This window comes from Branchiostoma lanceolatum, chromosome 2 (assembly GCF_035083965.1).
Source record: "Branchiostoma lanceolatum isolate klBraLanc5 chromosome 2, klBraLanc5.hap2, whole genome shotgun sequence".
NCBI lineage: Eukaryota > Metazoa > Chordata > Leptocardii > Amphioxiformes > Branchiostomatidae > Branchiostoma > Branchiostoma lanceolatum.
Window position 1 is genome coordinate 26,416,261 of NC_089723.1, and position 12,269 is coordinate 26,428,529.

Here is a 12,269-nt window from a genome sequence, read left to right on the forward strand (position 1 = left end):
AAGATTAGTTAGAACTTTCAGTAATATTCTTACTTCAGGAAATTTTTTTTAATTTGTGTGCTTAATGTGTAGCAGGATAAGTGTAGTCAATTGGCAATCTAGAATGTTTTGTAACTTGAAATTTTCATTTGCATGATATCACATAAAAGCCCTTTTGAAAAGGTACATGTACAATGAACCTCTGAATCATAAAATTTCACGAGAACTACTGTGTATATCTATCACCGTTTTGAACTTGCACACAGTTGTCAAAACCACTTTTCCCATAACAGAATAATTTTGTTGTGTAAATCAACAAAGAAAAATCATGGAAGACGATAATTTTTGTAGACAAGCACAGAGAGATGGATTATATGTAAAGATCCACAGAGGGATTAATGTAAGAGGCAGAAAATGGAGAGCTAGTAGTTTGTGACATGGATGTTATCAGGGAGCCTCAAGGTCTCGGTAGAACAAAGTTCAACTCACAGGCTATGGATTGATCTCCCTGTTCCTGATACAGACTGCCACTTACCTGCCCCCATAGCAGGCAGGCTAAAAATCAATATCACCATTAACGTCTGCCGGTCCTTTCCGATTTTTCTGCACCTATCTTCATTATCCAACGGCCTTTACATGAAAATATGGCTCAGGATTCAAGGGCGCGGAAATACCAGACCTCATCTGGAAAATGGGACCATACAACACCTGCGGTGGGGAATTCTTCAGAGTGGAAATAACAAAGATTAATTTATATTTTCCTTTCATGATTTAGCATTTGGAAAACACTGAAGGATACTGTAATTTTTCTAGTATTTACACTGTAAGAGACAATGAGATACAGTTTTATCGGTTGGTTTGTATAATGCTGTCATAGCGTGGGTGTGAAAAACATTACCCAGAAATTCCATGAATACGAGATGCAAAACTCTAAGACCTGCATTCCTCATGATGACAAAGGTCACGCTTTTCACCAAGAAAATATTGATCCCGACCAATGGGAGCAACCTGGGAATAATACAAAAACCTTCAAGATAGTTTCAATGTCTTGATTGTGCAGACAATGCATTATACCCTTGACCTTGTTGGCCAGAATTGTACTTTAACTTAGTTTGACTGGTAAAGGATGATTCTTTCTCAAACTGGAATTCAAGAACCAGAAACTGACTTAGCTAAAGACACTTATCATGCCCACTGGTTCAATGGAAATATTGATTTTTGTCGTGAAATCAATGTCGCTATTTGAGACCTAGAATGGGGGTCATCGCAAGACAAAGGTGCACCTTCTTATAAACAGTTGTAATATGTCTGTTGAAAGACAAAATTGTGGTGATCAATATATCTAGATTCGATAGTGAATACGACATCTGTTTCTTTGTGTACAGGAGATAGCCATAGTGCCGGGGTTTGAACAGCTGGGCATGAGGAAGGAGATCAAGTTAGAATGTATTTTGTTTTGAGAACTTTTTGTCGTAAAAGAGAATGAACAGTGGGTGAACATAAATGCATTTCCGACACCATTCAGACATTTTTTCTCTTTCTAACAATAAGAGGTACTTTCACATACACACACATGTACGAGTGAGTTGCAAAGTTTTCTGATTTATCCCACTTTTCATGCTGCCCTGGAAAAAGTTGATGTGTTGCAGTCTTTCTAAACAAGCATTTTATTATTATTATTACTGTAACAGTAATCTAAACACATGCATACTTGTAAACCTGCACTTAAATTCCGAGGAATATGATCCGCCTAGCAATGTCAAGGAAAATACAAGTCATGTACAGTACAAGTACTAGGTTGAAAATGAATGACACAAAACTTCTTTTGAATGTAACTTTTAGGATCCTGACAGGATGCCTATTGGCTTTTACTTTCACCCTTACATGCAGTCAATTTCATCGATCATCATTTCTGCCAAATATCAAACAACCTGTTCCCAAGATGTGGGCAGCAATAACATAAAATCCTAAAAGGTTTCACTTTGTAAGCCTGTTCTCTTGGCAGACTGTACCCCCCTCCCCAATAGCTGCACTTGAACAATGTTGGCAGCCATTTCCATTTTGTGACATCCATTATGTACTGTTTAAGTAACCTTGTAGCGACCTTCATGCCAAGTAAGCATACATAATTTTGTTAATGTAAATTTTGATTCAAGGTAGAGAGATTGTTGAAAAAGGTTTGAACGAATGCTTCAGCATTCAGCATTAGATTTCCATACATAAAAGAGAATCAAGGTTGTGAATCCAAAACAAACTGAAATTCTATTTGGGTGGATGCATGAAGGTCTATGAATTATGTATTATATCAATTCAGTTAGATGTCAAAATGTCACAGTAGATGCGAGAAAGAAAACAAAACACTAGCTTTTAACATGACATTACATCACAATGGCAGAACTTAAGAGAGGGGATAAAAAAAGTACTTAGACTTTAGAGAGGAAAGACCTCAGTTACAAAGTGTGACAAGACTGTAGGAATCTTTGACTGAGGTGAATATTGTTTTTGAATGTTTGAGATGAACGGACATTTTTTCCAGGAGTAACCCTGCCTTATCACAAAGCCATGCAAAGTCTTCCCTGCTGTACAACATCTGGGATCTGCTCAATAGTACGCGGTGCGCTTGATGTTGGTATGCAGCAGATGTCCTGGCACATCTATCAACAATGTATCATTTGCTGGTCCCATGACTGCGGTAATATCATGACTACAGAAATAGGCAGCACACTGAAAACTGCAAACTGTGCACTTTCAAGGCCAGTAACATCTTGAATTGAAGATAACATTTTGCTGTATTTCACCAGCTTTCAAGTCAGTCTGGTCAAAAGTTACGGAATTGTACTTGATTAAGAGGAACAAAGAAAAAGGATATTTCTTTCAAAGAAAGTTAGATCTGGAATGATAAACATGTATAGTTGACCGCAGCAGTTGTTGAATTCAAAAATGATATCTGGAAGGGACACTGATGCTGATTGTATCTAGATCACTAAGACTTTTGCTGAGTCAATGACTCAATCCCATCGCAGGTTACCTATACAAGAGAGAGAGATGATAAAATCTTCTGCTTGTGCCTAAGCTACAGTGCTGCCGGGCTGGTGAGATATCGACTTTCTCCCCGTTTGTCCTGATATCAGGAGGTTGATGTGGAAGGCGGCAAATCAATTACAATTCATGGGCCGACATTTGCAGGGAGCGAGCAGACTTGGCGACGCCAGTGGAAGTATGGGATGTGCGTCATGTGACTTATCAAGCAGTGATGGGTGCAAATCGACCTGGGACAGATCTATCAAAGAGACTAGCGGCTACATGTAAGCTCATGAGGTGTCGTCTACGAAGTGGATAATGTGCTTACATTTTATGGTTGCAATCTACAAGATCTAAATGTGCAATCCAGTCAAGCAGTAGAAAATACAACTTTGTTACATCACATTTGGAGGCAAGAGTACCTACATTCCTTATTCATGGATACTTTATCAGGGCTCGAAATTCAGTTTTTAAAATAGGTGCACTGGTGCACCCAGCCTAAAAAATTGGGTGCACCAAAAATTTTTTTGGTGCACCACATAAAGTTTTTAGTAGAATGTAACTATTATAAGCAAAACCTAATGACAAACCTTACTGTTCCTCTTCATGCGCGTTTGGCACGCGATCTCGGCACGCAGTTTTGAAGCTTTCAAAATCGAAATTAACTCAAATTCTAACATCAAAATCTTAAACAAGTACTACAACACAGATTTATTATTTTCTTACACTTAGATGTCAAGAATATGCTGTCTACTAGTGTGCAGTGATACCTTTACACATTAAACTGTACGAAAATATTTGGGTGCACCAGTGCACCCACAGTAAAAAATTAGGTGCACAGCTCCAAAATTGGGTGCACTGGGTGCACATGCACCCAGTATTTCGAGCCCTGTATATTGAGATACTTTATGGGGATTTTCACATGACTTGTGTCCTACAGATAAGTACTGTAAATGCGTTTAAGTTTGCAGTGGTTTACAAAATGTAATGTTCGCAGTTTCCCGGTAATTAAAACAGTAAACTATAAAAACCACTGCAAGAATGCTTGTTCTGTCTTCTGCCTGCCTACCACCTTGTTTCAACCGCAAACTAAAAACCACAGCAAATGCTACTCAATTTTCTTTCCTTCCGCAAAATTAAATTACCACGACCATAAATGCATTTATAGTACATTTATATGGTAGGGAATAAAGTAGACTGATACCAAGAAAAATTGACAATTCATAAAGAATGAGAAAAAGAAAATATACTTAAGAATTTATAGAACTCTTTCGGCAAGCAGGCTAATGGTCCAATTAATGTGTTGATGATGAGGTATGAAAAAGTGATTATCAACCTAATAATCTTATTATGGAAGATAATTACAGAAAACCGTGTCATTAAATTTGAAAAAAACAATTACCTACTGTTAGTTAGTTACAATTTCTGCACTGTGATGATTGTTGGTTGTAAAATCACAGTAACTCTTGAAATGTCTGCAGTGGTTTTTGCAGTGACCTCTCCACCGCAAATCCATTACTACTTTTCCACAGAAGTGTTTCAACCTCAAACTCAAAACAAAGCGATAGCCTCCTTTCCCCTTCTACCACGAATATGAAAAAATAAGTGCCCTCGAAAATACATGTATTTACAGTAAATGCCCTTCTTATTCAAAAGCCATTTCTGCAATGTTTGCAGACCCACTGAGAGAAACCACTAATAATAATCATAGGTGTCACAGTGTAAGTGCCGTCAATTCATAGGACTTTAAATTTGAAAACTTAGATTTGACTTGCAGCCAGCGCTACATTTGGTGGTGCTGCCAAACACAAAAATTGCCAGCAGGAATGAGAATATATATCAGAGAAACTGATCATACTTACTTCCTGTGCCTCCTCCCCATTCATATTGTTTCGGTTCTTGATGCTACGTGACAGGCGGTTGCAAAGAGAGACCACCTTCAGCGATTGCTGTAAGGGAAAAAGGAAGACAAAAGTCATTTAGACATATCGTATTCTATCACTTAAGGGCTTGGATACATGCAGACATGTGGAGTGCCTTTTTAATCCTAGCAAACCATGCAGATACATGTACATAAAAACAGTAAACAACAAGATCATTCACCCCAAAATTACTCATACCCGTTGTGAACTTATTCATTGTTTTTCTCAAGAATTAACTGTAGTAATCAGATGAAATTGAACCATTTTCAAACATTCATTTAGTTGTAAATCTATGACTATAAACTCAAAGAATAGCACCTTTTGTAGAAGTATGGAATAAAGTACCTACAAACCATGAAATTTCACAAATACCATTGTGTAATGGTATATTCTATTAACTCATACCAGTAGTTTAATAGAATCACTTTTCACATAACAGAAAACAATGAAAAGCAATGAGAGGTATGAATAATTTTCTTGTTAACTGAAACTAGTGTTTTTTTTATCTTTGCCGTTACATCAGTATGCCTAGCACTGCAACAACATTTATCATATCAATGCTGCCTTGACAGCGCTTTGGGAAACAGAACCATACTGTGAGATTATTTGATCCAGGAAAAGCCTGCAGAGTTTAACCTGACCTTATGCAAAGGGCATTTTTGATGCAGAACAGTACGTTCTTAGTCTGAAGGTCATATAAATGGCAACTTTCATTAGATTTGACAGCCACAATACATCATGTTACCTATATTAGTAACTCAAGTTGTGACCCAAAATACACAGTTGTGGTAGGATTTTTTGAAAAGGGAACTTGGCAGGCTAAAAAAACAAACAGTAAAACTAGAAATCTCCATACTGGTGCTCATACCAAGATTGTAAGGCTATATTGCTGGCATATCACCTGTTTAGATGTACTAAACCACTAAAATATCATTGCATATCACACTACTTTAGAAACACAGCAACAAATATAAAAGCTAAAAGTATACCTAAAATGTGCCCATTATGTTACTTAACATACGACAGTTGAACCAAAAATAGCGCAATTCTAAAATATCAGGCAGTGACAGTTGAGGAATAATGTACACAATACACATGATAGATGATTCAGCACCAAGGGCAAAGACATGCCCAAACTACATTTATGTCTGAAGGGTCTTTTGAATGACGATCTTCGATCTTGGTTGCAAAAAAGAAATGGCCTGCAGTGAGATGGACATTTCTAGGAGTACTGTATGATAGTTGCCAGTTTTAAAAAAAGCCCAACAAATCTCTCTTGTTTTTACAGACAGGAAATTGCATATGTCAGTGCTCCCATTCCTCAATATATTTGTCAGCCACAAATTCTGTAACAGTAAGCCATCTTGGTTTCTCCTAGAGATAATATAATGTTGTAAATACGTTGTAATCGTCATAAAACTGTCCAAAAAAAATCAACATCAGCCATTAAACATTCTACCAAAAACATACTGTAATTCATCAGATTTAGGCTATCTAGAGGACATCGACTTCAAAAGTTGGTACTACTAAGGACATGGAAACAAATGTTAATCTACTGGGAGCATGACTGATGTTAACAGGATATGAACACCTTTCATCCATACATAGTGACAGATGCAAATCCTGATAGTGTCATGTGCCAGTGTAAAATGACATGATCGTGATATATGACCTGTTACTTAGCTCCAAGGCAAGATAGAATTATACAAGATAAATTTATGACTGGCGGTGAAAGACTGACAGCTCTGAGGTGCTTAAAATAATAATGAGGCACTCTTGCTGAAAATAGATAAAAATGCAACAAAAGACGCTTTCAGGTAAAACTAGTTGTTGATTCAGCACCAAGGACCTAGATTTACCAATCATCCCAATAGTAACATATGGAGCAGGGTGTGCATTACTGAACTGTCTTTTAGATAGGTAATGGTTAGCTTTTGCCTGGCAAATTTCCTTTATGACGGCTTTACATTTGTGAGAAAAAGAGCAAACTAAAGTGAGTAGATGGTTAGATGATTTCAAGATATGGCAAACAATTCTATAATTACTGCAGTATTTTTTTTATTAATTAACAGAGCAGAGGTAACTGAAATTTGATAGAAAAAATTGTTCTCAAGCACAGATAGTTCTAAAAAGAGTCCAACAGATGTGCACAACACATGACTAGGCATTCAGCACCAAGGACAGACACACACAAAAACACCTCTCTCACACTGGGCAAAGAAATATTGTGGTCATTAGGCAATAATCAATGTCAACAGGATGGGGACATAACATTCTATGTTCAGGAAATTAAAGAAAATTTATCACATCCTTTTTATCATTATTTAGACTAAGACAACCCAAATCTTCCAGACAGGAATGATATATACGATTCCTAATTGAATACAAGATGGAAAACTGATATGGCTGGAATACTGACAGATCTACAAAGCACTCTACACACACCAGTTCCCTGGTATCAATTATTAATCACACACAAATGTACACACAGTGCTTGCACTGGAAATGTCACACAACACTGAGGATACCACAGAAGAGCATTAAGCCAAATCCTTAGCACTTAGCGCTACTACTTTAACAGCTGCGCTCCGACTCTAAGACACAAAAGAGATTGACACTATAAAGAGTCAATAGTGTCTTAACAGAAATTGCATACCGACCCTAAATGACACCATTTTCCTGGCATCCCGGAGTTGGTCCATTCTAACGGACGCCCCGTGCACCCTTGCTGCCATTCTCACTGCCAACAAAACCAGCACTATGCCGTTTTCCACTCAAATGCCGGCGGGCCCGGAGTAGCAAGTCCTTACAACCGTCTGCCTTCTCAAATTTGCATGTTGTTGATAGATGGGGGTGGAAAATTGAAATGTTATGCAGGGACGGAACATAAGTGCCCAGCCAGACGTACTGCCATGAAAAAATGCTCGGCTGCCAATTGTAGGGGAATGGTATGCTAATAATATAATCAATTATTAATTCCGATTGTTGGTTTCAACCAGATTTGCAGCAAATGGCTATGAAAAGTATAAAAATCTGTTTTTGAATAGCTGTTCAATGTGTGTGCTACACTCATATCATGAATAATGATAAAAAACTTGTTTTGTCAAGATAAAAAGCATTAGCTTTTTAACACAAATATTATCCATATTTATTACCACCATTGTCTGCAAGTTATATTACTAATAGGCTAAGATTAATGTCATCTTCTGTATGTCCATGTTCTAAAGCTCTATAATCTGATACAAACAATAAAAAGGTAAACTCACATATTTTTCTTTATACTAAAGGGAATGTAATATACACTATATATAAAATATATTATTATAATATATAATTTCACAATCATGGCAACCTACCACATGTATCTGTTTGTGTTAGCAGTGGCTATTCTTTGTGAAATAAGAAGAGTGATTTTTCGAAGGCAGATTTCTGAAATATGCCAGCCTGGATGCTGCACAGGTTATTCTTTATGTATGTATCAATAGTTACCATCTACCATTCATGGTCTGTGGTCAGAAACCATCAGAGAAGGCGTTTATTGGGCCAGGATTACACCCAGGCCAGTACTACATACACCTGTACATGTTAAGGGCCCACTCAGGTATTGTATGCATCACATCGTCAATGGTGACTCCCACACATACCAAAACATGTTTCCTTGTAATTATATTTCCTTGCATGTACCTTATAGTGGTTAACCTAGCAGGAAGGTAAGGGTGACGATGGGCGTGAGGAAATTATTTTTTAATGCAGGCTCGCGGTTTGTGCAACGCATTTTCCACAATATGTGATAAAAGTAATTACCGGTACGTGAATATTATATTCTGTAATCCTTTTGCAGCAACCCTTTATTATCCCTTGCCCATTCCTTTGTTCACCAAATAAGTATTTTATAGATTTTTCTTCATGAAAATGAGGACAAAAACATCAATACAAAACAATTACATTGACCTAGCTACCGGTATGCAGGTAAGGCAGTTCCAAATGGCTGAGGCTTCTAAATAGAATCTAATAGTTCTATAGGTTCTAACTTGAATACGCTGGTGAGATTTATGTATTTCAAGACAGTGTCCTTACTGGGGTAAAGTCTGTTGTAAAAAAAATATACAAACTGTACATGATTGTTCATCTTTCGGGACGACAGATTAGCACATAGTAGAAGAATTGGACTCCTTAAACTGTATGAAAAAAACCCTGCTGGTGCTAATCCGAAAAATCAGAATTCTAACAGAACCTTGAAACTTCTGTCCTGACATCTGACATAACCATAACAGATATGATTTTTCTCTTTTCAATTTTTCAAGTGATCCAACCTTAACATTGGTTCAGTACCCTGCCATGTAACTAACATAGCAGTATATTGAAAATGTTTGTTTTTTCTATAAGATATGCAACAGTCCCTTTTTTAAGATTTAAGGAGTCTGTTAAGCAAGACACTAATACGTTATGTAATATTAAAGAAAGCAGAATAGAAACAAACTGAAGAAAAAAAGGTAGCACATTTACTCACATAGTGTGCCTGGGAACCAGCCTTAACAAAACATGAAAGTGATGGGTCTTCTTACAAACCACCTGTCACCACTTTTTTTTGACTACTTAACTTTCTTACCTTGATGACAACTAAAGTTTCTTACCTTGCAAAATCCACGGTTGTCCATATCTCTTTAAAACACAGGTTGACAAACTGGTTCACATGCCCTACCCTGTGTCTGTTTGGAACTGCTACTGACTACTGGCCTGTACACTCTACAAAGGGATGATGTCAGGGCTTCTTCAATTGAGTGAACAGCCTCTCTCATTGGTTGATGCAGTGAAACCCTTTTTGCTGGGTCCACTAACAAAATAATGGGTCCTACTACCCATTTACACCCAATAAGGCCAGCAGAAAACAGGTCATTCCGGGAGTACTTTCACCACAAGCATTAGACAGATTGTGAGAACACAAGATTGTCTCGTGGAAAAGAGTCACAACTACGGATAAACTCAATTACAGCATATGTTCAATATAACTTGATACAAGTCTGCTGTCCCCCATTGACACTCTTACAAGAAGAAAGTTGAGCACGTGTGCGTCTGTGCTAATATGTTTGTGTGCAAATATGGTGACAGGGGTCATCTGAACAAATCAAACTTTATTTTGCAAATCGCATGATATGGTTGGCAAAGACACCTATGAAACACAATGTCCCAAAACTGAAAGGAACTTTGACCATATTCACAGAACATTCTAGAAGGACTGCCGACCACAACAAGCAACTAACAGTTCATTACTGGAACCTAGATATAATGGCAGTGAGCTTGTATCAAATGTAAAATTCTTTAGTCAAATCAAGCTGTCTGCTGACGCCAGTTCCTCCACAGGGAAGTCCTCCCTGGAGCTGCCCCATCTCTTACCAGCAGAGTGATTTACAACTAAGCACAATTGCTGTGCAAATTGGGTTGGCTGTGAAGAATTTCCCATCCTCTATAATTCCTACCACTTAAATTGGACAAGCGTGACACAACATCACTCTGGACAGTTTCCAAGCTGTTGATTGGTCTTCTTCAGTTGCTATATTTCTAAACTTAAGTTCATAAAAAAGATGAGCAACTATTCTCATCATGATAAGTTAAAATTGTGTTGTTTTGAACACTGTTGATACATTATACTACATGTCAAAGATGGATGGTATGAGCAAAAATTCAGCTGTCCATATACTCAATGTTAAGATAGATACATTCAGACATTTATAAAAAATAGATACATTGAGATATCATAAGTTTTTGTTCTTACACAGGAGCAGAAAATACATGTAGGCCCTACTGACATTTGTAGAAATCAATATAAATCTGATATCAAAGTGGGACGAGTATTATTGTTCAAGTTTTCAATACTTAAGTATATGATGCAGACAAAATAATTAGGGCATGTCTAAGAATTAAAAAAAATGGCACAACTTAAGTGAGCTACACTTTCCCTGAAAACAAACTTGGGGACACCCAAGACTATACTGGGCTTTCAAACAATGATGAAGATGAAAGTAACAACACAACATACATGTACCTTAAACTCTGAAGGAGCACTGCGTAAGGAGTCTGACATACATCTGACCATATAGTATATATCGAGCAAACTCAGTTGAATGATGAGTACAAAAACAGAATCAGCAGAACTTTAACAAACTTTGGAACTTGGAACTTTGAAAAATATTTGTGAATTACAAGAACATTTCACAACTTTTCATGATGCACATTAAGATGCTTCACCAGGTCTTTATCTAAACAGGGTTACAGGGGTGCGGCACCCCTATGCCCTGACCATGAGCCCCCTTACCATGAGTAGCAGGATCCTCTGACAAGCATAAAATTCTGATTGACCAGGGATGCTACCAGGTCACATGCATGTTGCCTGTGACAGTCTTCAACTGTGAGCTGTCTGATTTCTCCCTCAGGAAGTCTAAGAATGCCCCATTTCACCTTAAGACTAAAACTCCACACCATGGTAGGAGAAAACCCTACTTCCACACCATCCTCCTACTTGGTCGCTCCACTCCGTAGCAATGTGCCCTGTGGCAAATTTTTCCAAGAAAAACCCCTGCTTCACCTTCATTAAGGACACTCAACAAGTTTCCTCTATCTTGTTATGTGAGACCGTGTCTCATGCCAACAGCCTTATCAAAAACAATAGCTCGGAATAAAAACATGTCTGCTCTCTCAGCAGTTAGGTCCAAGGTGAAAGAGATGTCTTGACTCTTGATGCTGACTTTCAAGAGAACCCATGCTGAGATTGATGTGCAATCTAATACATGCCTGAACTTGTTCCAATCATGACTACCTATGGAACAATTCAATTAACCTTACTTTAGCCAGGGCTGACATAAAATAAGACATTACGCATTCACATGCAGATCACACCCACATTTTGTTTTTTTAGGTCAATAGGAGTGCAAGGGAGAACTGGCATGTGATTAACCTTTGGAATTCTTCCAAACATTCCTCTCCTACCAACTCCCCCTTGACTTATGTCCCAGACCTGATCATAATATATATTATTGATAATATCATGCGAGTATGGAGCACTACCAAGCAAAATCAATACACGAAAAAGATGTTTCACTTGAGCATCAGGCAAATGAGAATAAAATCATAAAAGGATAATGATCTATATTGTATATATATTGCATTTGTCATATATTACTATGAGTATACATTGACATTTACTACCATTTCAACTGTAATTCAGGTATCTAAAGTCTTTATGTATCAAGCATGCTATACATTTGCTGTCTATGTGACTAGTAAGTATTATGGTATTTTATATGATATAAAAGAACCCTCTGGGATGAGAATTTAATATATTGGTAGGCT

The 12,269-nt window shown here is 37.4% G+C and overlaps 1 protein-coding gene across 8 annotated transcripts in view; it reads right to left on the reverse strand.

Moving 5' to 3' along the window:
* Positions 1–12,269, reverse strand: part of LOC136428248 (death-associated protein kinase 1-like) — a 59,088-nt gene that overhangs the window by 27,360 nt on the left and 19,459 nt on the right. For 6 of the 8 annotated variants that reach the window (XM_066417618.1, XM_066417614.1, XM_066417612.1 and 3 more), the window contains one exon: positions 4,863–4,949. In XM_066417618.1, the coding sequence (XP_066273715.1) occupies positions 4,863–4,949 (87 nt within the window). Of the gene's footprint in view, positions 1–4,862; positions 4,950–7,582; positions 7,829–9,556; positions 9,671–12,269 lie in introns of those variants that run through there. The other 2 variants (XM_066417616.1, XM_066417615.1) reach the window with 2 other exon arrangements.